A 21,586-nucleotide genomic window follows, 5' to 3' on the forward strand; every position below is an offset into this window, starting at 1 on the left:
CTTTCCTCATTCGGACAGGTTCACAATTTTGATGTCTATTGTTGCAAAGCAAAATCTGTATGATGTCATATAGGTCTATATGATGTAGACTACGTGGCCTAATGGATAAGGCGTCTGACTTCGAATCAGAAGATTGAGGGTTCGAGTCCCTTCGTGGTTGTTTAAATTGAATAGCTCAGGTCATTTGGAAATGTTTAAAATTTCCTGAAATAAGGTGTTGTTCTTGTTTCTTTGAAAAGCTAGGACATTGTTATTTAACTTTAATAATCTTAGGACTTCGAGGCCTGAGAAACATTGTGTTTGATTCTGTAGCACAAGATTGAAGGATCGAGTCTCTTCGTACTTGTCAAAAATCACCATCTTTCCTCATTCGGACAGGTTCAAAATGTTGATGTCTATTGTTGGAAAGCAAAGTCTGTATGTTGTAATATTGGAGCAACTTGAGTATTTAGCCTGGCATAGTGGATAAAGTGCCTACCTTCTAATCACAATATTGACGGGTCAAGTCTCTTTGTGATCGTTTAATTTCATTAGCTCAGCTAATTTGGAAATGTTCTTAGTTTCTCGAAATAAGGCTTTTTTTCTTGTTGCATTGAAAAGCTTGGACATTGTTATTCAACTTTAATAATCAAAGACGGCAAGGCCTGAGAAATATTCTGTCTGATTCTGCATCGCAAGATGGAGTGATAGAGTGTCTTCCTACTTGTTAAATATCACTAGCTTTCCTCATTCGGACAGGTTCACAATTTTGATGTCTATTGTTGCAAAGCAAAATCTGTATGATGTCATATAGGTCAATATGATGTAGACTGCGTGGCCTAATGGATAAGGCGTCTGACTTTGAATCAGAAGATTGAGGGTTCGAGTACCTTCGTGGTCGTTTAAATTGAATAGCTCAGGTCATTTGGAAATGTTTAAAATTTCCCGAAATAAGGTGTTGTTCTTGTTTCTTTGAAAAGCTAGGACATTGTTATGCAACTTTAATAATCTTAGGACTTCGAGGCCTGAGAAACATTGTGTTTGATTCTGTAGCACAAGATTGAAGGATCGAGTCTCTTCGTACTTGTCAAAAATCACCATCTTTCCTCATTCGGACAGGTTCAAAATGTTGATGTCTATTGTTGGAAAGCAAAGTCTGTATGTTGTCATATTGGAGAAACTTGAGTAGTTAGCCTGGCATAGTGGAGAATGTGCCTACCTTCTAATCACAATATTGACGGGTCCAGTCTCTTTGTGATCGTTTAATTTCATTAGCTCAGCTAATTAGGAAATGTTCTTAGTTTCCCGAAATAAGGCTTTGTTCTTGTTGCATTGAAAAGCTCGGACATTGTTATTCAACTTTAATAATCAAAGACTGCAAGGCCTGAGAAATATTCTGTCTGATTCTGCATCGCAAGATGGAGTGATAGAGTGTCTTCCTACTTGTTAAATATCACTAGCTTTCCTCATTCGGACAGGTTCACAGTTTTGATGTCTATTGTTGCAAAGCAAAATCTGTATGATGTCATATAGGTCTATATGATGTAGACTGCGTGGCCTAATGGATAAGGCGTCTGACTTCGAATCAGAAGATTGAGGGATCGCGTCCCTTCGTGGTCGTTTAAATTGAACAGCTCAGATCATTTGGAAATGTTAAAAATTTCCCGAAATAAGGTGTTGTTCTTCTTTCTTTGAAAAGCTAGGACATTGTTATGCAACTTTAATAATCTTAAGACTTCGTGGCCTGAGAAACATTGTGTTTGATTCTGTAGCACAAGATTGAACGATCGAGCCTCTTCGTACTTGTCAAAAATCACCATCTTTCCTCATTCGGACAGGTTCAAAATGTTGATGTCTATTGTTGGAAAGCAAAGTCTGTATGTTGTCATATTGGAGAAACTTGAGTAGTTAGCCTGGCATAGTGGAGAATGTGCCTACCTTCTAATCACAATATTGACGGGTCGAGGCTCTTTGTGATCGTTTAATTTCATTAGCTCAGCTAATTTGGAAATGTTCTTAGTTTCCCGAAATATGGCTTTGTTCTTGTTGCATTGAAAAGCTCGGACATTGTTATTCAACTTTAATAATCAAAGACTGCAAGGCCTGAGAAATATTCTGTCTGATTCTGCATCGCAAGATGGAGTGATAGAGTGTCTTCCTACTTGTTAAATATCACTAGCTTTCCTCATTCGGACAGGTTCACAATTTTGATGTCTATTGTTGCAAAGCAAAATCTGTATGATGTCATATAGGTCTATATGATGTAGACTGCGTGGCCTAATGGATAAGGCGTCTGACTTCGAATCAGAAGATTGAGGGTTCGAGTCCCTTCGTGGTCGTTTAAATTGAATAGCTCAGGTCATTTGGAAATGTTTAAAATTTCCCGAAATAAGGTGTTGTTCTTGTTTCTTTGAAAAGCTAGGACATTGTTATGCAACTTTAATAATCTTAAGACTTCGAGGCCTGAGAAACATTGTGTTTGATTCTGTAGCACAAGATTGAACGATCGAGCGTCTTCGTACTTGTCAAAAATCACCATCTTTCCTCATTCGGACAGGTTCAAAATGTTGATGTCTATTGTTGGAAAGCAAAGTCTGTATGTTGTCATATTGGAGAAACTTGAGTAGTTAGCCTGGCATAGTGGAGAATGTGCCTACCTTCTAATCACAATATTGACGGGTCGAGGCTCTTTGTGATCGTTTAATTTCATTAGCTCAGCTAATTTGGAAATGTTCTTAGTTTCCCGAAATATGGCTTTGTTCTTGTTGCATTGAAAAGCTCGGACATTGTTATTCAACTTTAATAATCAAAGACTGCAAGGCCTGAGAAATATTCTGTCTGATTCTGCATCGCAAGATGGAGTGATAGAGTGTCTTCCTACTTGTTAAATATCACTAGCTTTCCTCATTCGGACAGGTTCACAATTTTGATGTCTATTGTTGCAAAGCAAAATCTGTATGATGTCATATAGGTCTATATAATGTAGACTGCGTGGCCTAATGGATAAGGCGTCTGACTTCGAATCAGAAGATTGAGGGTTCGAGTCCCTTCGTGGTCGTTTAAATTGAATAGCTCAGGTCATTTGGAAATGTTTAAAATTTCCCAAAATAAGGTGTTGTTCTTGTTTCTTTGAAAAGCTAGGACATTGTTATGCAACTTTAATATTCTTAAGACTTCGTGGCCTGAGAAACATTGTGTTTGATTCTGTAGCACAAGATTGAACGATCGAGCCTCTTCGTACTTGTCAAAAATCACCATCTTTCCTCATTCGGACAGTTTCAAAATGTTGATGTCTATTGTTGGAAAGCAAAGTCTGTATGTTGTCATATTGGAGAAACTTGAGTAGTTAGTCTGGCATAGTGGAGAATGTGCCTACCTTCTAATCCCAATATTGACGGGTCGAGTCTCTTTGTGATCGTTTAATTTCATTAGCTCAGCTAATTTGGAAATGTTCTTAGTTTCCCGAAATATGGCTTTGTTCTTGTTGCATTGAAAAGCTCGGACATTGTTATTCAACTTTAATAATCAAAGACTGCAAGGCCTGAGAAATATTCTGTCTGATTCTGCATCACAAGATGGAGTGATAGAGTGTCTTCGTACTTGTTAAATATCACTAGCTTTCCTCATTCGGACAGGTTCACAGTTTTGATGTCTATTGTTGCAAAACAAAATCTGTATGATGTCATATAGGTCTATGTGATGTAGACTGCGTGGCCTAATGGATAAGGCGTCTGACTTCGAATCAGAAGATTGAGGGATCGAGTCCCTTCGTGGTCGTTTAAATTGAACAGCTCAGATCATTTGGAAATGTTAAAAATTTCCCGAAATAAGGTGTTGTTCTTCTTTCTTTGAAAAGCTAGGACATTGTTATGCAACTTTAATAATCTTAAGACTTCGTGGCCTGAGAAACATTGTGTTTGATTCTGTAGCACAAGATTGAACGATCGAGCCTCTTCGTACTTGTCAAAAATCACCATCTTTCCTCATTCGGACAGGTTCAAAATGTTGATGTCTATTGTTGGAAAGCAAAGTCTGTATGTTGTCATATTGGAGAAACTTGAGTAGTTAGCCTGGCATAGTGGAGAAAGTGCCTACCTTCTAATCACAATATTGACGGGTCGAGGCTCTTTGTGATCGTTTAATTTCATTAGCTCAGCTAATTTGGAAATGTTCTTAGTTTCTCGAAATAAGGCTTTTTTCTTGTTGCATTGAAAAGCTCGGACATTGTTATTCAACTTTAATAATCAAAGACTGCAAGGCCTGAGAAATATTCTGTCTGATTCTGCATCGCAAGATGGAGTGATAGAGTGTCTTCGTACTTGTTAAATATCACTAGCTTTCCTCATTCGGACAGGTTCACAATTTTGATGTCTATTGTTGCAAAACAAAATCTGTATGATGTCATATAGGTCTATATGATGTAGACTGCGTGGCCTAATGGATAAGGCGTCTGACTTCGAATCAGAAGATTGAGGGTTAGAGTCCCTTCGTGGTCGTTTAAATTGAATAGCTCAGGTCATTTGAAAATGTTTAAAATTTGCTGAAATAAGGTGTTGTTCTTGTTTCTTTGAAAAGCTAGGACATTGTTATGCAACTTTAATAATCTTAAGACTTCGAGGCCTGAGAAACATTGTGTTTGATTCTGTAGCACAAAATTGAAGGATCGAGTCTCTTCTTACTTGTCAAAAATCACCATCTTTCCTCATTCGGACAGGTTCAAAATGTTGATGTCTATTGTTGGAAAGCAAAGTCTGTATGTTGTCATATTGGAGAAACTTGAGTAGTTAGCCTGGCATAGTGGAGAAAGTGCCTACCTTCTAATCACAATATTGACGGGTCGAGGCTCTTTGTGATCGTTTAATTTCATTAGCTCAGCTAATTTGGAAATGTTCTTAGTTTCTCGAAATAAGGCTTTTTTCTTGTTGCATTGAAAAGCTCGGACATTGTTATTCAACTTTAATAATCAAAGACTGCAAGGCCTGAGAAATATTCTGTCTGATTCTGCATCGCAAGATGGAGTGATAGAGTGTCTTCCTACTTGTTAAATATCACTAGCTTTCCTCATTCGGACAGGTTCACAGTTTTGATGTCTATTGTTGCAAAGCAAAATCTGTATGATGTCATATAGGTCTATATGATGTAGACTGCGTGGCCTAATGGATAAGGCGTCTGACTTCGAATCAGAAGATTGAGGGATCGCGTCCCTTCGTGGTCGTTTAAATTGAACAGCTCAGATCATTTGGAAATGTTAAAAATTTCCCGAAATAAGGTGTTGTTCTTCTTTCTTTGAAAAGCTAGGACATTGTTATGCAACTTTAATAATCTTAAAACTTCGTGGCCTGAGAAACATTGTGTTTGATTCTGTAGCACAAGATTGAACGATCGAGCCTCTTCGTACTTGTCAAAAATCACCATCTTTCCTCATTCGGACAGGTTCAAAATGTTGATGTCTATTGTTGGAAAGCAAAGTCTGTATGTTGTCATATTGGAGAAACTTGAGTAGTTAGCCTGGCATAGTGGAGAATGTGCCTACCTTCTAATCACAATATTGACGGGTCGAGTCTCTTTGTGATCGTTTAATTTCATTAGCTCAGCTAATTTGGAAATGTTCTTAGTTTCCCGAAATAAGGCTTTGTTCTTGTTGCATTGAAAAGCTCGGACATTGTTATTCAACTTTAATAATCAAAGACTGCAAGGCCTGAGAAATATTCTGTCTGATTCTGCATCGCAAGATGGAGTGATAGAGTGTCTTCATACTTGTTAAATATCACTAGCTTTCCTCATTCGGACAGGTTCACAATTTTGATGTCTATTGATGCAAAGCAAAATCTGTATGTTGTCATATAGGTCTATATGATGTAGACTGCGTGGCCTAATGGATAAGGCGTTTGACTTCGAATCAGAAGATTGAGGGTTAGAGTCCCTTCGTGGTCGTTTAAATTGAATAGCTCAGGTCATTTGGAAATGTTTAAAATTTCCAAAAATAAGGTGTTGTTCTTGTTTCTTTGAAAAGCTAGGACATTGTTATGCAACTTTAATAATCTTAAGACTTCGTGGCCTGAGAAACATTGTGTTTGATTCTGTAGCACAAGATTGAACGATCGAGCCTCTTCGTACTTGTCAAAAATCACCATCTTTCCTCATTCGGACAGTTTCAAAATGTTGATGTCTATTGTTGGAAAGCAAAGTCTGTATGTTGTCATATTGGAGCAACTTGACTAGATAGACTGGCATAGTGGATAAAGTGCCTACCTTCTAATCACAATATTGATGGGTCGAGTCTCTTTGTGATCGTTTAATTTCATTAGCTCAGCTATTTTGGAAATGTTCTTAGTTTCTCGAAATAAGGCTTTGTTCTTGTTGCATTGAAAAGCTCGGACATTGTTATTCAACTTTAATAATCAAAGACTGCAAGGCCTGAGAAATATTCAGTCTGATTCTGCATCGCAAGATGGAGTGATTGAGTGTCTTCGTAATTGTTAAATATCACTAGCTTTCCTCATTCGGACAGGTTCACAATTTTGATGTCTATTGTTGCAAAGCAAAATCTGTATGATGTCATGTAGTTCTATATGATGTAGACTGCGTGGCCTAATGGATAAGGCGTCTGACTTCGAATCAGAAGTTTGAGGGTTGGAGTCCCTTCGTGGTCGTTTAAATTGAACAGCTCAGATCATTTGGAAATGTTTAAAATTTCCCGAAAGAAGGCGTTGTTCTTGTTTCTTTGAAAAGCTAGGACATTGTTATGCAACTTTAATAATCTTCAGACTTCGAGGCCTGAGAAACATTGTGTTTGATTCTGTAGCACAAGATTGAAGGATCGAGTCTCTTCGTACTTGTCAAAAATCTCCATCTTTCCTTATTCGGACAGGTTCAAAATGTTGATGTCTATTGTTGGAAAGCAAAGTCTGTATGGTGTCATATTGGAGAAACTTGAGTAGTTAGCCTGGCGTAGTGGAGAATGTGCCTACCTTCTAATCACAATATTGACGGGTCGAGTCTCTTTGTGATCGTTTAATTTCATTAGCTCAGCTAATTTGGAAATGTTCTTAGTTTCCCGAAATAAGGCTTTGTTCTTGTTGCATTGAAAAGCTCGGACATTGTTATTCAACTTTAATAATCAAAGACTGCAAGGCCTGAGAAATATTCTGTCTGATTCTGCATCGCAAGATGGAGTGATAGAGTGTCTTCATACTTGTTAAATATCACTAGCTTTCCTCATTCGGACAGGTTCACAATTTTGACGTCTATTGATGCAAAGCAAAATCTCTATGTTGTCATATAGGTCTATATGATGTAGACTGCGTGGCCTAATGGATAAGGCGTTTGACTTCGATTCAGAAGATTGAGGGTTAGAGTCCCTTCGTGGTCGTTTAAATTGAATAGCTCAGGTCATTTGGAAATGTTTAAAATTTCCCAAAATAAGGTGTTGTTCTTGTTTCTTTGAAAAGCTAGGACATTGTTATGCAACTTTAATAATCTTAAGACTTCGTGGCCTGAGAAACATTGTGTTTGATTCTGTAGCACAAGATTGAACGATCGAGCCTCTTCGTACTTGTCAAAAATCACCATCTTTCCTCATTCGGACAGTTTCAAAATGTTGATGTCTATTGTTGGAAAGCAAAGTCTGTATGTTGTCATATTGGAGCAACTTGACTAGATAGACTGGCATAGTGGATAAAGTGCCTACCTTCTAATCACAATATTGATGGGTCGAGTCTCTTTGTGATCGTTTAATTTCATTAGCTCAGCTAATTTGGAAATGTTCTTAGTTTCTCGAAATAAGGCTTTGTTCTTGTTGCATTGAAAAGCTCGGACATTGTTATTCAACTTTAATAATCAAAGACTGCAAGGCCTGAGAAATATTCAGTCTGATTCTGCATCGCAAGATGGAGTGATTGAGTGTCTTCGTAATTGTTAAATATCACTAGCTTTCCTCATTCGGACAGGTTCACAATTTTGATGTCTATTGTTGCAAAGCAAAATCTGTATGATGTCATGTAGGTCTATATGATGTAGACTGCGTGGCCTAATGGATAAGGCGTCTGACTTCGAATCAGAAGTTTGAGGGTTCGTGTCCCTTCGTGGTTGTTTAAATTGAACAGCTCAGATAATTTGGAAATGTTTAAAATTTCCCGAAAGAAGGCGTTGTTCTTGTTTCTTTGAAAAGCTAGGACATTGTTATGCAACTTTAATAATCTTCAGACTTCGAGGCCTGAGAAACATTGTGTTTGATTCTGTAGCACAAGATTGAAGGATCGAGTCTCTTCGTACTTGTCAAAAATCACCATCTTTCCTCATTCGGACAGGTTCACAATTTTGATGTCTATTGTTGCAAAGAAAAGTCTGTATGATGTCAAATAGGATTCTATGAAGTAGACTGCGTGGCCTAAAAGATAAGGTTCCTGACCTCAAATCAAAAGAATGTGGGTTTGAGTCCTTTTGTGGTCCTTTGATTTCATTAGCTCAGCTAATTTGGACACGTTCCCAATTTCCCGAAATAATGCTTTGTTCTTGTTGCTTTGAAAAGCAAGGACATTCAAATCAAATCAAATGTATTTTTATATAGCCCTTCGTACATCAGCTGATATTCTCAAAGTGCTGTACAGAAACCCAGCCTAAAACCCCAAACAGCAAGCAAAGCATGTGAAAGAAGCACGGTGTCTAGGAAAAACTCCCTAGGAAAAACTCCCTAGAAAGGCCAAAAACCTAGGAAGAAACCTAGAGAGGAACCAGGCTATGAGGGGTGGCCAGTCCTCTTCTGGCTGTGCAGGGTGGATATTATAACAGAACATGGTCAAAATGTTAAAATGTTAAAATGTTCATAAATGACCAGCATGGTCAAATAATAATAATCATAGTAGTTGTCGAGGGTGCAACAAGCACGTCCGGTGAACAGGTCAGGGTTCCATAGCCGCAGGCAGAACAGTTGAAACTGGAGCAGCAGCACGGCCAGGTGGACTGGGGACAGCAAGGAGTCATCATACCAGGTAGTCCTGAGGCATGGTCCTAGGGCTCAGGTCCTCCGAGAGAAAGACAGAAAGAGAGAAAGAGAGAATTAGAGAGAGCATATTTAAATACACACAGGACACCGGATAAGACAAGAGAAATACTCCAGATGTAACAGACTGACCCTAGCCCCCGACACATAAACTACTGCAGCATAAATACTGGAGGCTGAGACAGGAGGGATCAGAAGACACTGTGGCCCCATCCGATGATACCCCGGACAGGGCCAAACAGGCAGGATATAACCCCACCCACTTTGCCAAAGCACAGCCCCCACACCACTAGAGGGATGTCTCCAACCACCAACTTACCGTCCTAAGACAAGGCCGAGTATAGCCCACAACGATCTCCGCCATGGCACAACCCAAGGGGGGGGGGCGCCAACCCAGACAGGAAGACCACGACAGTGACTCAACCCACTCAAGTGACGCACCCCTCCCATGGACGGCATGGAAGAACACCAGTAGGCCAGTGACTCAGCCCCTGTAAAAGGGTTAGAGGCAGAGAATCCCAGTGGAAAGAGGGGAACCGGCAAGGCAGAGACAGCAAGGGCGGTTCGTTGCTCCAGCCTTTCCGTTCCTCTTCACACTCCTGGGCCAGACTATACTTAATCATAGGACCTACTGAAGAGATAAGTCTTCAGTAAAGACTTAAAGGTTGAGACTGAGTCTGCGTCTCTCACATTGGTAGGCAGACCATTCCATAAAAATTGAGCTCTATAGGAGAAAGCCCTACCTCCAGCCGTTTGCTTAGAAATTCTAGGGGACAATTAGGAGGCCTGCGTCTTGTGACCGTAGCGTACGTGTAGGTATGTACGGCAGGACCAAATCGGAAAGATAGGTAGGAGCAAGCCCATGTAATGCTTTGTAGGTTAGCAGTAAAACCTTGAAATCAGCCCTTGCCTTAACAGGAAGCCAGTGTAGGGAGGCTAGCACTGGAGTAATATGATCAAATTTTTGGTTCTAGTCAGGATTCTAGCAGCCGTATTTAGCACTAACTGAAGTTTATTTAGTGCTTTATCCGGGTAGCCGGAAAGTAGAGCATTGCAGTAGTCCAGCCTAGAAGTAACAAAAGCATGGATTAATTTTTCTGCGTCATTTTTGGACAGAAAATTTCTGATTTTTGCAATGTTACGTAGATGGAAAAAAGCTGTCCTTGAAACAGTCTTGATATGTTCTTCAAAAGAGAGATCAGGGTCCAGAGTAACGCCGAGGTCCTTCACAGTTTTATTTGAGACGACTGTACAACCATCCAGATTAATTGTCAGATTCAACAGAAGATCTCTTTGTTTCTTGGGACCTAGAACAAGCATCTCTGTTTTGTCCGAGTTTAAAAGTAGAAAGTTTGCAGCCATCCACTTCTTTATGTCTGAAACACAGGCTTCTAGCGAGGGCAATTTTGGGGCTTCACCATGTTTCATTGAAATGTACAGCTGTGTGTCGTCCGCATAGCAGTGAAATGTAACATTATGTTTTCGAATGACATCCCCAAGAGGTAAAATATATAGTGAAAACAATAGTGGTCCTAAAACGGAACCTTGAGGAACACCGAAATTTACAATTGATTTGTCAGAGGACAAACCATTCACAGAGACAAACTGATATCTTTCCGACAGATAAGATCTAAACCAGGCCAGAACTTGTCCATGTAGACCAATTTGGGTTTCCAATCTCTCCAAAAGAATGTGGTGATCGATGGTATCAAAAGCGGCACTAAGATCTAGGAGCACGAGGACAGATGCAGAGCCTCGGTCTGACGTCATTAAAAGGTCATTTACCACCTTCACAAGTGCAGTCTCAGTGCTATGATGGGGTCTAAAACCAGACTGAAGCGTTTCGTATACATTGTTTGTCTTCAGGAAGGCAGTGAGTTGCTGTGCAACAGCTTTTTCTAAAATTTTTGAGAGGAATGGAAGATTCGATATAGGCCGATAGTTTTTTATAATTTCTGGATCAAGATTCGGCTTTTTCAAGAGAGGCTTTATTACTGCCACTTTTAGTGAGCTTGGTACACATCCGGTGGATAGAGAGCCGTTTATTATGTTCAACATAGGAGGGCCAAGCACAGGAAGCAGCTCTTTCAGTAGTTTAGTTGGAATAGGGTCCAGTATGCAGCTTGAGGGTTTGGAGGCCATGATTATTTTCATCATTGCGTCAAGGGATATAGTACACTTTAGTATCTCCCTTGATCCTAGGTCCTGGCAGAGTTGTGCAGACTCAGGACAATGGAGCTTTGGAGGAATACCCAGATTTAAAGAGGAGTCTGTAATTTGCTTTCTAATGATCATGATCTTTTCCTCAAAGAAGTTCATAAATTTATTACTGCTGAAGTGAAAGCCATCCTCCATTTGCGAAGGCTGCTTTTTAGTTAGCTTTGCGACAGTATCAAAAAGAAATTTCGGATTGTTCTTATTTTCCTCAATTAAGTTGGAAAAATAGGATGATCGAGCAGCAGTAAGGGCTCTTCGATACTGCACGGTACTGTCTTTCCAAGCTAGTCGGAAGACTTCCAGTTTGGTGTGGCGCCATTTCCGTTCCAATTTTCTGGAAGCTTGCTTCAGAGCTTGTGTATTTTCTGTATACCAGGGAGCTAGTTTCTTATGACAGATGTTTTTAGTTTTTAGGGGTGCAACTGCATCTAGGGTATTGCGCAAGGTTAAATTGAGTTCCTCGGTTAGGTGGTCAACTGATTTTTGTCCTCTGACGTCCTTGGGTAGGCAGAGGCAGTCTGGAAGGGCATCAAGGAATCTTTGGGTTGTCTGAGAATTTATAGCACGACTTTTAATGCTCCTTGGTTGGGGTCTGAGCAGATTATTTGTTGCAATTGCAAACGTAATAAAATGGTGGTCCGATAGTCCAGGATTATGAGGAAAAACATTTAGATCCACAACATTTATTCCATGGGACAAAACTAGGTCCAGAGTACGACTGTGGCAATGAGTAGGTCCAGAGACATGTTGGACAAAACCCACTGAGTCGATGATGGCTCCGAAAGCCTTTTGGAGTGGGTCTGTGGACTTTTCCATGTGAATGTTAAAGTCACCAAAAATTAGAATATTATCTGCTATGACTACAAGATCCGATAGGAATTCAGGGAACTCAGTAAAACAGTAGCTATAAAAAGTGAGTGAGTAGGCTGCATAGATTTCATGACTAGAAGCTCAAAAGACGAAAACGTCATTGTTGTTTTTTTTTTTGTAAATTGAAATTTGCTATCGTAAATGTTAGCAACACCTCCGCCTTTGCCGGATGCACGGGGGTATGGTCACTAATGTAACCAGGGGGTGAGGCCTCATTTAACACAGTAAATTCATCAGGCTTAAGCCATGTTTCAGTCAGGCCAATCACATCAAGATTATTATCAGTGATTAGTTCATTGACTATAACTGCCTTGGAAGTGAGGGATCTAACATTAAGTAACCCAATTTTGAGATGTGAGGTATCACAATCTCTTTCAATAATGGCAGGAATGGAGGAGGTCTTTATACTAGTGAGATTGCTAAAGCGAACACCGCCATTTTTAATTTTGCCCAACCTAGATCGAGGCACAGACACGGTCTCAATGGGGAAAGCTGAGCTGACTACGCTGACTGTGCTAGTGGCAGACTCCACTAAGCTGGCAGGCTGGCTAACAGCCTGCTGCCTGGCCTACACCCTATTTCATTGTGGCCTGCACCCTATTACATTGTTATGCAACTTTAATAATCTAAGACTACGAGGCCTGAGAAATATTGTGTCTGATTCTGTATCGCAAGATTGATGGATAGGGTCTCTTCGTACATGTCAAATATTACTAGCTTTCCTCATTTGGACAGGTTCACAATTTTGATGTCTATTGTTGCAAAGCAAAGTCTGTATGATGTCACATAGGAGAAACTTGAGTAGGCAGCCTAGCATAGTTGATAAGGCGCCTGACTTCTAATCTGAATATTGAGGGCTCGAGTTTCTTTGTGGTTGTTTAATTTCATTAGCTCAGCTAATTTGGAAAGCAAAGTCTGTATGATGTCATATAGGTCTATATGTGGTAGACTGCGTGTCCTAATGGATAAGGCGTCTGACTTTGAATCACAAGATTGAGGGTTTATGTCTCTTCATAGTTGTTTAATGTCAATAGCTTAGTTAATTTGGACATGTTCCCAATTTCTCTAAATAAGACATGGCTCTTGCTGCTTGGAAAAGCTTCAACATTGTTATATATCTTTAATAATCTCAGACTAGGTGGTCTCATGGTGTCTGATGCATTATGCATCAGAGGATTGATAGATAGAGTCTGTTAGTAGTTGTTAAAAATCACTAGCTTTCCTCATTTAGATAAGTTCCCAATTTCTCTAAATAAGACATGGCTCTTGCTGCTTGGAAAAGCTTCAACATTGTTATATATCTTTAATAATCTCAGACTAGGTGGTCTCATGGTGTCTGATGCATTATGCATCAGAGGATTGATAGAAAGAGTCTGTTAGTAGTTGTTAAAAATCACTAGCTTTCCTCATTTAGATAAGTTCCCAAGTTGTCTACATAAGACATGTCTCTTTTTTCTGGGAAAATATAGGATATTGTTATATAGCTTTAATAATATCAGACTGGGTGTCCTAATGGTTAATGTGACTGATTCATCATCACAAGATTGAGGCATAAAGTCCCGTCGTAGTTGTTAAAAATCACAAGCTTTCCTCATTTAGATAGGTACCCAATTTCCTATTCATTGTTATTTCTTTTTTTATTATCAAAGGCTGTGTAGCCTAATGGATAATATGTCTGATTCTGGATAAGGTGTCTGATTCCAGATCAGAAGATTGAGGGTTCAAGTACCTTTGTGGTTTTTAGATATACTTATTTAGACAGGTTTCCAAAATCCCTATGTAAGACCTGTCCTTTCTTGCAAAGAAAATGCTGTACATTGTCATATAGGATCTATAGTTGTAGACCTTGTGACATAATGGATAAGGTGTCTGTCTTTGAATCAGAATATGGAGGGTTTGAGTCCCTTTGTGGTGGATTCATTTCACTAGTTCGGCTTATTTGGACATTTTCCGTAAATAAGACGTCTCTAGTTGCTAAGACATTCTTATATATTCTTTTATGAAGCATGTAAAATATGTCTGACTCCATCTCAGAAGATTGAGGGTTCAAGTCCCTTTGTAGTTGTGGAAATTCACCACCAAGGACTAATCTCAATGTAAATGAATCAATCTTTATTATCATGGCCGGAGAGGTTCACCAACTCAATCCAAGCTTGATGAGAACTCTGAAAACGACGTTCCCTTTCAGTCCTTATATACTGCTACACAAACAAGTCATATAAGCATGATTTACATGATTCATTATTAACATTGGTTCCTGCATGTGACTGACCCCTGCATGTGACCTTGAAACTGAAATAGTCCTCTTGATTCCCAGAGCAATGTTCTGGGCGTACTGCCAAATTGCTAATATAGTGATAGTGAGGATTTCTCCCATGCACATTCAATCAGTCACTTGCATGAACCCAACCGAGTTGGTTATTAGAAAAGCAGCATTTATGCTAAACATATACGATCTGATAAACACAAACATAAACTTTCCTTCACATGGGCTTTATATATACCTATTTAGAAAGGATTCCAAAACCCCTACATAAAAACTGTAATTTTTTGCAGACCTATTAATGTAGTTCTGCAAGTGCTTGTGCCTCCACTTTGGCTACAGGATCGTTGATCGTCTGTCTGTCTGGCTTCCAGTAATGCCTCCCTAACCTCAGAAGTCTGATACCTGGTTGCATGAACACTTTGGAGCCTACTCTCCCATATTGTGTCACTCCATGACTTCATGGTTATGTTCATGTGTTTCTTCAAAACACTCCATCTTTGTGTGCCAGCTGAAAAGAAGGTGAAGAGCTTTTGCACATGCCCCAAAAACCCAATTGCATCTTTTGAAGATTTGGCAGCATCTGCAATGACAAGGTTTAGAGTATGTGCTCCACATGGGACGTACACGATTCTGGGAATTTTTTTTTAGCAGTCTGGCTTTAGTCCTTGGTGCTTGCCCTTCATGTCGGCCCCATTATCATAAGCTTGCCCTCTGCAATCTTCAAATGGAATCTTCGGCTCGTTCAGCTTATATAAGATGACAGTGGACAGATTCAAGCCTGTTGTAACCTCAACATTCACAACGCCGAGGAAGTGCTCCTTGATATCTGGATTTCCCTTTAAAGCCACGCTTCTCAGAATATTGGACATTTGCTCCTGGTGACTGTCGTCAGGTGTACAGTCCAAGATAATGGATAAGTACTTTGAGTCTCTTAGTTGAGTCACTATTGCTTCCAGAATATTGTCACTAAAAATCTGTATCAGCTCATTCTGCGCATGTGTCTCTCCATCTTTAATTTTGCTGAGATGATTTTCCATAACGGGGTAACATTTTGCCAGTAATTCAACCACTTTTAGGAAGTTTCCATTATCTGGTTGGAAGAGTTTGTCTGATGAACACCTGATTGTTAGGTTTCTTTCAGCCAGAGACTGGGAAATACTTATTAAACGTGTAAGGACATCCATCCATCTCTTTCTTTCAGCCTCCAAAATTTTCATTTGTATCTGGTCAAGAGTCTGTCCCCGACTTAGGCGCAGATCAAGTTCTCTCCACTTAATCATATTGTTTGTGTGTTCAGGACTACCCTCATGGTGTTTCAGAATGGCGTTGATATTTGACCAGTCATTCACACCTTCCTTTATAATTTTATAGTCTTTTGTAGAAAAGCTTACAGCAAAAACAATACACATCGTTTTAGTATGAAAGCAACAAGAGACATGTCTTATGTAGGGAAACTGGAAACCTGACATGTCTCTTGTTGCAGGGAAAAGGTAGGATATTGGTATTTAGGTTTGTTATTCAGTTTGCATGCCCTAATCGATAAGGCATCTGATTCTGCATCAGAAGATTGAGTGATAGTGTCTCTTCGTAGTTGTTAAATATTACTCGTTTTCCTAATTTAGACACTTTTCCTACATAAACCATGTGTCTTGTTACCAGCAAAAGGTAGGATATTTTTATGTAGGTTGAATAATCAGAGACTGCGTGGCCAAATGGATAAGGGATATGATTCACGATCTGAAGAGTGATGGTTTGAGTACCTTTGTGGACCATTTATCTACTGTTGTTACTTAGAAAAATTACATTTTCATATAGTATGTATTTGAACACACCGTGTAGCTTAATGGAGTCTGACTTTCAATTAAAAGACTTGGGTTTAGAGTCCCTTTGTGGTTGTTTAATTTAACTAGCTGTCCTCATTTAAACTATTTCCCTACTTAAAGGAAAACTCCACCCAAAAACTATCTATTGGTATTTGTTTCATTAGTACATTATTGACATAGTCCCAAAATGTTTTACTTGTCAGCATTCAAGTTTTCAAGATACGTAACTTTCAAAATACAGAAATTAGCCCCGAATGATTTCTGTATTTTGAAAGTTTGCACAACTGTAGCAAAATATCTGCAGGATAGTCTGAACAGAACCCACAAGAGGTCTTGAGTATTGAATAACTTTTCTCTCTCGCGCACGCAGTTATCGGAGGCCCAGGTAAAATGGTGCAGCAATATCAGTCGACATCACAAAGCAAGTCCACCTTTTCCGCCGCTTAATTCTGCCATTCTTTTCCTTCCTCACCAACGCACAATCAAAAATTAAAAACATACACAGCATTAAACAAATGGGAACTTGCCTCACAATGAGGGGATGTGAGTGCCACAGGAAATAAGATTGAGGTAGTGAAATTAGGCAGGCTGAAACAGAGATCTGGATCAAAGCCACTGGAATATCTTTCAAAAGTTGAAACACTTCATGTGGAATTAGCTCAGAAACCAAGATAAAGCATATATAGAGAGCAACACAACTTCTGTCACTTGCCTCAAATCTAGGAAATCTGAGAAATAACAGTAGGCTATATAAGACAATGAAGTCAGATGTAAAATAGGATGGCAATGATTTTATTATGTTAAGAAATCAACACATTTAAGAAATTCACAGTTATTTTATATACACTGGTCTATTGCACATATTAAAAAACAGGCTTGACACACCCAGCTCACATGGGTTATAGACTATACATTTCAGATACCCATTAAATTAAGATAAATTAAAAAAATGAACCATTGTTTATCGTTACAATACATCTTATCACATGTTTTAGATTGACCTAAGTGGATCTGAACCATCCAATGCTTTTTTGTTAATAGGAACCATCTCCAAAAAATTGTCATTGGGATGAATTTAGAAAAACTGATGATATTGCTCTTTCCAACCTAACCATGTGTTTGCTCCATTGGAAACAAAGCACAGGCAATGATTTAGAAGTACCCCCCACAGAAAAAGTTAATGAACCTCCAAAGAAGGATAATAAATGATGTCTTCAATTTGTTCTGATAACACCACATAAAGCATGTATAGCATATAATCCATGTTGGGGTTTTTCAGGGTTATCATTTTAAGCAGCCAAATAAGACTTCACTTACTACTTTGTTCAAAATATACATAAAAACGGTGCAAAACTTTCAGTCAAAACCCATAGTGGTATGCACCACTGTAAACATCTATGTTTAAATTCACACGGCTTAGCGGTAAATGCGCCTATGACAAATGCACAGTAGTCAAGGAAATATCCAGTGTTTCCAGTTATCCAGTGTTTTGTTCATTGAGGATTTACTGTCTGACCTCCAGCTTTTAAAGTGTTGTGTTAGAACATATGGCTGTATGAGTTAGTGCTCGTCTTTGTCCCGTCCCATCTTCTCCTTCTTCTCCTTCTTCTCCTTCTCGTCCTGCAGGGCAGTGCCCAGTTTCTTGATGAGGACAGAGAGGACCTTGTCCAGGGGGTCCATCACCCCCCTCTGGAGCCATTTGGGAATTGTAGTCCTTGCGTGGTGGAAGCCTAGCTTCTGCAGAATGTAGTCCACGCCGACAGGATCGATCTTCCGTCCAGTCCAGGAGATGAGCCTATGGAAATTGATCAAGAGTCAAGAAACCCACAGATGTATGGACAAAAGGGTTTACGTTTAGGGTATAGGCCTAAAAGTGGGCTTACGGAGTAGTTGAAATGCTCAGGTGAGAGGTTATGGAGTCACAAAACACAGGGATCGATTACACATACTACAAATGTACTGTATTGTTAGTTTGGATAAAAGTGTCTGCACAGTGGCATATATTATTGGTCTGAGGGCTTGGGTCTGGTTTACCGGAGTGTGGGCTCCAGGTGCCAGGTGTTGCACATGAATTCTCTCCAGTCCACCGTGGTGTAGTTGATGCCTTCCTCCTTGTCTGTAGAGTTCTCATCATGCAGGGCTGTCGGGCTCTTCTGGCCAGGCCGAGTGGCAAAGATCCGGGGGTTGAAAAGGGCTGCAGACCAGGGAAGGGGGGGGAGAGAGTTTGTGTGAAACTATAAAGTGCCTTGGTTGTTTTAGAGAATTTGTCAGTACGTCCAACCGGCATCACAATTTGAATACATAGAGATACCGTGACGAGATCCTGAGGCCCATTGTCATGCCATTCATCTGCCGCCATCACCTCATGTTTCAGCATGATAATGCAAAGATCTGTACACAATTCCTGGAATTGTGAATATGTCCCAGTTCTTCCATGGCCTACATACTCACCAGATATGTCACCAATTGAGCATGTTTGACTGATTCATTATATGAACAGTAAAATCTTTGAAATTGTTGCATGTTGCATTTATATTTTTGTTCAGTATATATAAAGTTATCATGTAAAGTACAGTTAATTGTTCTGGTTTGCTACATATAGTGTGCTGCTGCTGTTGACATTTCAGATGCTCTCACCCTTCTCTTTTTCCTTCAGGTAGGCAGAGACCAGGTCGTGCAGAAACATGATGAGCTCGGCGTCCATGGTGACACATATGTGGTCTGTGAACTCAGTCACCACGCTGCACTCCACCTTGGGCTTACTGTTGGAGTCTGAAACAGAGGGGAAACAATAGAGTCATTCCAACAAAGATATATTAATGGGAACAAACTGAAAATAACAAAAATATTTTTGGAGGACAATACAAGTGGACTTCAACAACAACGTTGCCCCTAAATATATACCATTGCTAATTGTGGTCTGTTCATACTGGTGGACCGAATATCAACTGAGCCTACCAGTCAAGGAGGGTTCGTCGGGATCCTGAACATGGATGGACTTGAAGTCCAGCTGCATCCTGGGTAGGGCAAAGATGGTCTCTGTCTCATGGTTATAGCTGGACGAGCCTCGGAAGCTGCTTAGCAGGCTAGAACTCTTGGCGGCAGCCCCACTCTCTGTGTTGTTGGCGTCCACGCTCCGCAAGAGGTATAGCTCTGGGGAACAGGATACATTAGAATGAGGCAGGAGTCTTGAGTACATTGGGTCAAGGGAAACAGTAGACCTTGTATATGTCATTGGCAGAATTTAGTAGCCTTTACCCTCATTCCTCATGGCAGTCACATAATTGAACCATTCTTTGACTGTGGCTACTCCGTGGGGGGGGTTTTCGTGCCGGCGACGGGTGATTTTGGTGATGGTGGCCATGGGGCTCTCTAGTGCTCCGCAGGGTTTGGTTACCATGGTGTTGTGACCCAGATGAAAATCCAACGTCTGCACGATATAGGTGGAGTCATCAGTGGAGCCTGATTGGATAAAAAATAGGTTGAAGTTAGAGGTATTTTGGGGACTTGCTTTAGCCCACACACCCCCCCCCCCCTCTGTCTCTTGAAAGCCTTACCATCCTCCAATATCTTCTGAGCCTCGGTCCAAAAGGCTATGTTGGGCTCCTCCAGGTGGAATAAGGCCCAGGACTTGGAGCGGAAGTTGGGCCCATGGAAGCAGGCCAGGGTCATGTGGTTGCCATGGAGACTCATGGAGCCACCCAGTTGCACGGCGTCCTCTGGGAGAGGCATCTGGAAGAGGGAGATGTGGCACCCAGCGATCACCTTCAGAACCCCAGGCCAGTGACGATGGTGGGCTGCATCCATGTCTGGGAGAGAGAGCAATGACAAGAGTGAGAAGGAGCAAGACGAAAGAGAGAGGAAAGGGGAGGCGCAGGGGAAAGAGCATTCCGATCAAAACCAAATGAACCCAGGAACCCAGTGATAACGGATTCTTACATAGCTCTGCAGCTTCTTTCTCGATGTTGATGACCGGCGCCTTCGGGGGCAGGTATGGGACTGGACCCCATGTGGACAACGCTCGTTTGCTGGTGTCAAATTGCTGGGTGAAAAACTCCTGCAGCTTCATCCCGATCTTAATGAGGTCGGGGGTAGTGGAGCGCGAGATGATCACCTGGAAGATATCCCACTGCAAGTCACCGTGGACAAAGATCTCACTGGAGAGAGGAAAGGATAAGTAAAAAGAGGTGAAAGAGAGGCAGAAAGGGAGAGCGATGGGAAAGAAAAAAGGAGGGAGTGAGTGAGAAATGGTCAGAAAATGAGAACAGACAAGAATGTAGCCACAGGGGTTTTGGCTATACATTTTCTCTAGTAGGCTAGCTTATTTACCTTTTCTCTGATAGGCTGGTCTCAACGGTGCACAGGTTGACCTTCCACTCGTCCTGGAGTTGCAGGTCTGCGTTGCTGAAGATGCCCATAAGGATGCTGGAGCCCATGTAGTCCACACGGGCCTCCGTGGAGCCCATGGTGATCTGGATCTTATGGCTGGGCTGCTGGTTGGGGTGCTCCGAGATGTGTGCTTCAACAAACAAATATGGTTTGTTAGGTGCGGCAGAGAGATCTCCCTGTCAAATTCTACTAGTTTGACAGGGATGTTTAAGTTAGAGCTGAATGTGTTCATCATTTAAACGCCAAGACCCGAGGCTAGAGTACAATCTTTGACATCCATCACAATGTATTTGGAATTGCACAAAAAGTAAACAGTACATGCCAGTGGCTTAATACATTATTTTCCATCCCTGTACTTACAGACCATCTCCAGGGTGTTGACATCTATGTTGCCCCCCACCACGCCGCCTTTAGAGTCCAGTTTGGAACGACCCAGGCCCACGGACATGCTGATCTCTCGGTCTCGGTTACTACCCACTGACAGACGACCCTGACTCTTCAGCCCACTGGTGGTCCAACTAGAGGTAAACAAGAGCAAGGGGAAACAGTTCCACCCACCTCCTCATGAATAAGTAACATCTGCTTTCTCGGAGGCATTGTTTTGTTAAGGGTTATATGTAGAATTGTTCAGTTTTTATATAGGTTGTCAGATACAGATACGCTCGTCTTATGTGGCAGGGCTTGCAAACTATTACAGACTACAAAGGGAAGCACAGCCGCGAGCTGCCCAGTGACACGAGACTACCAGACGCGCTAAATCACTTCTATGCTCGCTTCGAGGAAAGCAACACTGAGGCATGCATGAGAGCATCAGCTGTTCCGGACGACTGTGTGATCACGCTCTCCGTAGCCGACATGAGTAAGACCTTGAAACAGGTCAACATTCACAAGGCTGTGGGGCCAGACGGATTACCAGGACGTGTGCTCCGGGCATGTGCTGACCAACTAGCAGGTGTCTTCACTGACATTTTCAACATGTCCCTGATTAAGTCTAATACCAACATGTTTCAAGCAGACCACCATAGTCCCTGTGCCCAAGAA

General features: G+C 40.9%; 1 protein-coding gene and 9 non-coding genes across 27 annotated transcripts in view; 9 read left to right on the plus strand and 1 right to left on the minus strand.

Annotated features, from left to right (window-relative positions):
* Positions 1-87: 87 nt before the first annotated feature.
* Positions 88-160, plus strand: trnar-ucg (transfer RNA arginine (anticodon UCG)). The gene has a single exon. It is a non-coding gene; the product is annotated as a tRNA-Arg (tRNA).
* A 647-nt stretch (positions 161-807) lies between these two features.
* On the plus strand, positions 808-880 carry trnaq-uug (transfer RNA glutamine (anticodon UUG)). Its single transcript has one exon. It is a non-coding gene; the product is annotated as a tRNA-Gln (tRNA).
* Positions 881-2,245: 1,365 nt separating this feature from the next.
* Positions 2,246-2,318, plus strand: trnar-ucg (transfer RNA arginine (anticodon UCG)). Its single transcript has one exon. It is a non-coding gene; the product is annotated as a tRNA-Arg (tRNA).
* A 646-nt stretch (positions 2,319-2,964) lies between these two features.
* trnar-ucg (transfer RNA arginine (anticodon UCG)) lies at positions 2,965-3,037 on the plus strand. Its single transcript has one exon. It is a non-coding gene; the product is annotated as a tRNA-Arg (tRNA).
* A 646-nt stretch (positions 3,038-3,683) lies between these two features.
* On the plus strand, positions 3,684-3,756 carry trnar-ucg (transfer RNA arginine (anticodon UCG)). Its single transcript has one exon. It is a non-coding gene; the product is annotated as a tRNA-Arg (tRNA).
* A 646-nt stretch (positions 3,757-4,402) lies between these two features.
* Positions 4,403-4,475, plus strand: trnar-ucg (transfer RNA arginine (anticodon UCG)). The gene has a single exon. It is a non-coding gene; the product is annotated as a tRNA-Arg (tRNA).
* Positions 4,476-5,840: 1,365 nt separating this feature from the next.
* trnar-ucg (transfer RNA arginine (anticodon UCG)) lies at positions 5,841-5,913 on the plus strand. Its single transcript has one exon. It is a non-coding gene; the product is annotated as a tRNA-Arg (tRNA).
* Positions 5,914-6,559: 646 nt separating this feature from the next.
* Positions 6,560-6,632, plus strand: trnar-ucg (transfer RNA arginine (anticodon UCG)). Its single transcript has one exon. It is a non-coding gene; the product is annotated as a tRNA-Arg (tRNA).
* Positions 6,633-7,278: 646 nt separating this feature from the next.
* Positions 7,279-7,351, plus strand: trnar-ucg (transfer RNA arginine (anticodon UCG)). The gene has a single exon. It is a non-coding gene; the product is annotated as a tRNA-Arg (tRNA).
* A 9,576-nt stretch (positions 7,352-16,927) lies between these two features.
* Positions 16,928-21,586, minus strand: part of kiaa1109 (KIAA1109 ortholog) — a 136,039-nt gene continuing 131,380 nt past the window's right edge. For all 18 annotated transcript variants that reach the window (XM_014191706.2, XM_014191736.2, XM_014191821.2 and 15 more), the window contains 9 exons: positions 20,906-21,063; positions 20,486-20,675; positions 20,096-20,313; positions 19,714-19,965; positions 19,415-19,618; positions 19,115-19,309; positions 18,794-18,928; positions 18,191-18,350; positions 16,928-17,951 (listed from right to left, as the gene is read on the minus strand). In XM_014191706.2, coding sequence (XP_014047181.2) covers positions 17,717-17,951; positions 18,191-18,350; positions 18,794-18,928; positions 19,115-19,309; positions 19,415-19,618; positions 19,714-19,965; positions 20,096-20,313; positions 20,486-20,675; positions 20,906-21,063 — 1,747 coding nt within the window. In that variant the 3' untranslated portion in view covers positions 16,928-17,716. The remainder of the gene's footprint in view (positions 17,952-18,190; positions 18,351-18,793; positions 18,929-19,114; positions 19,310-19,414; positions 19,619-19,713; positions 19,966-20,095; positions 20,314-20,485; positions 20,676-20,905; positions 21,064-21,586) is intronic.

Source organism: Salmo salar, chromosome ssa01, assembly GCF_905237065.1.
Source record: "Salmo salar chromosome ssa01, Ssal_v3.1, whole genome shotgun sequence".
Lineage (NCBI taxonomy): Eukaryota > Metazoa > Chordata > Actinopteri > Salmoniformes > Salmonidae > Salmo > Salmo salar.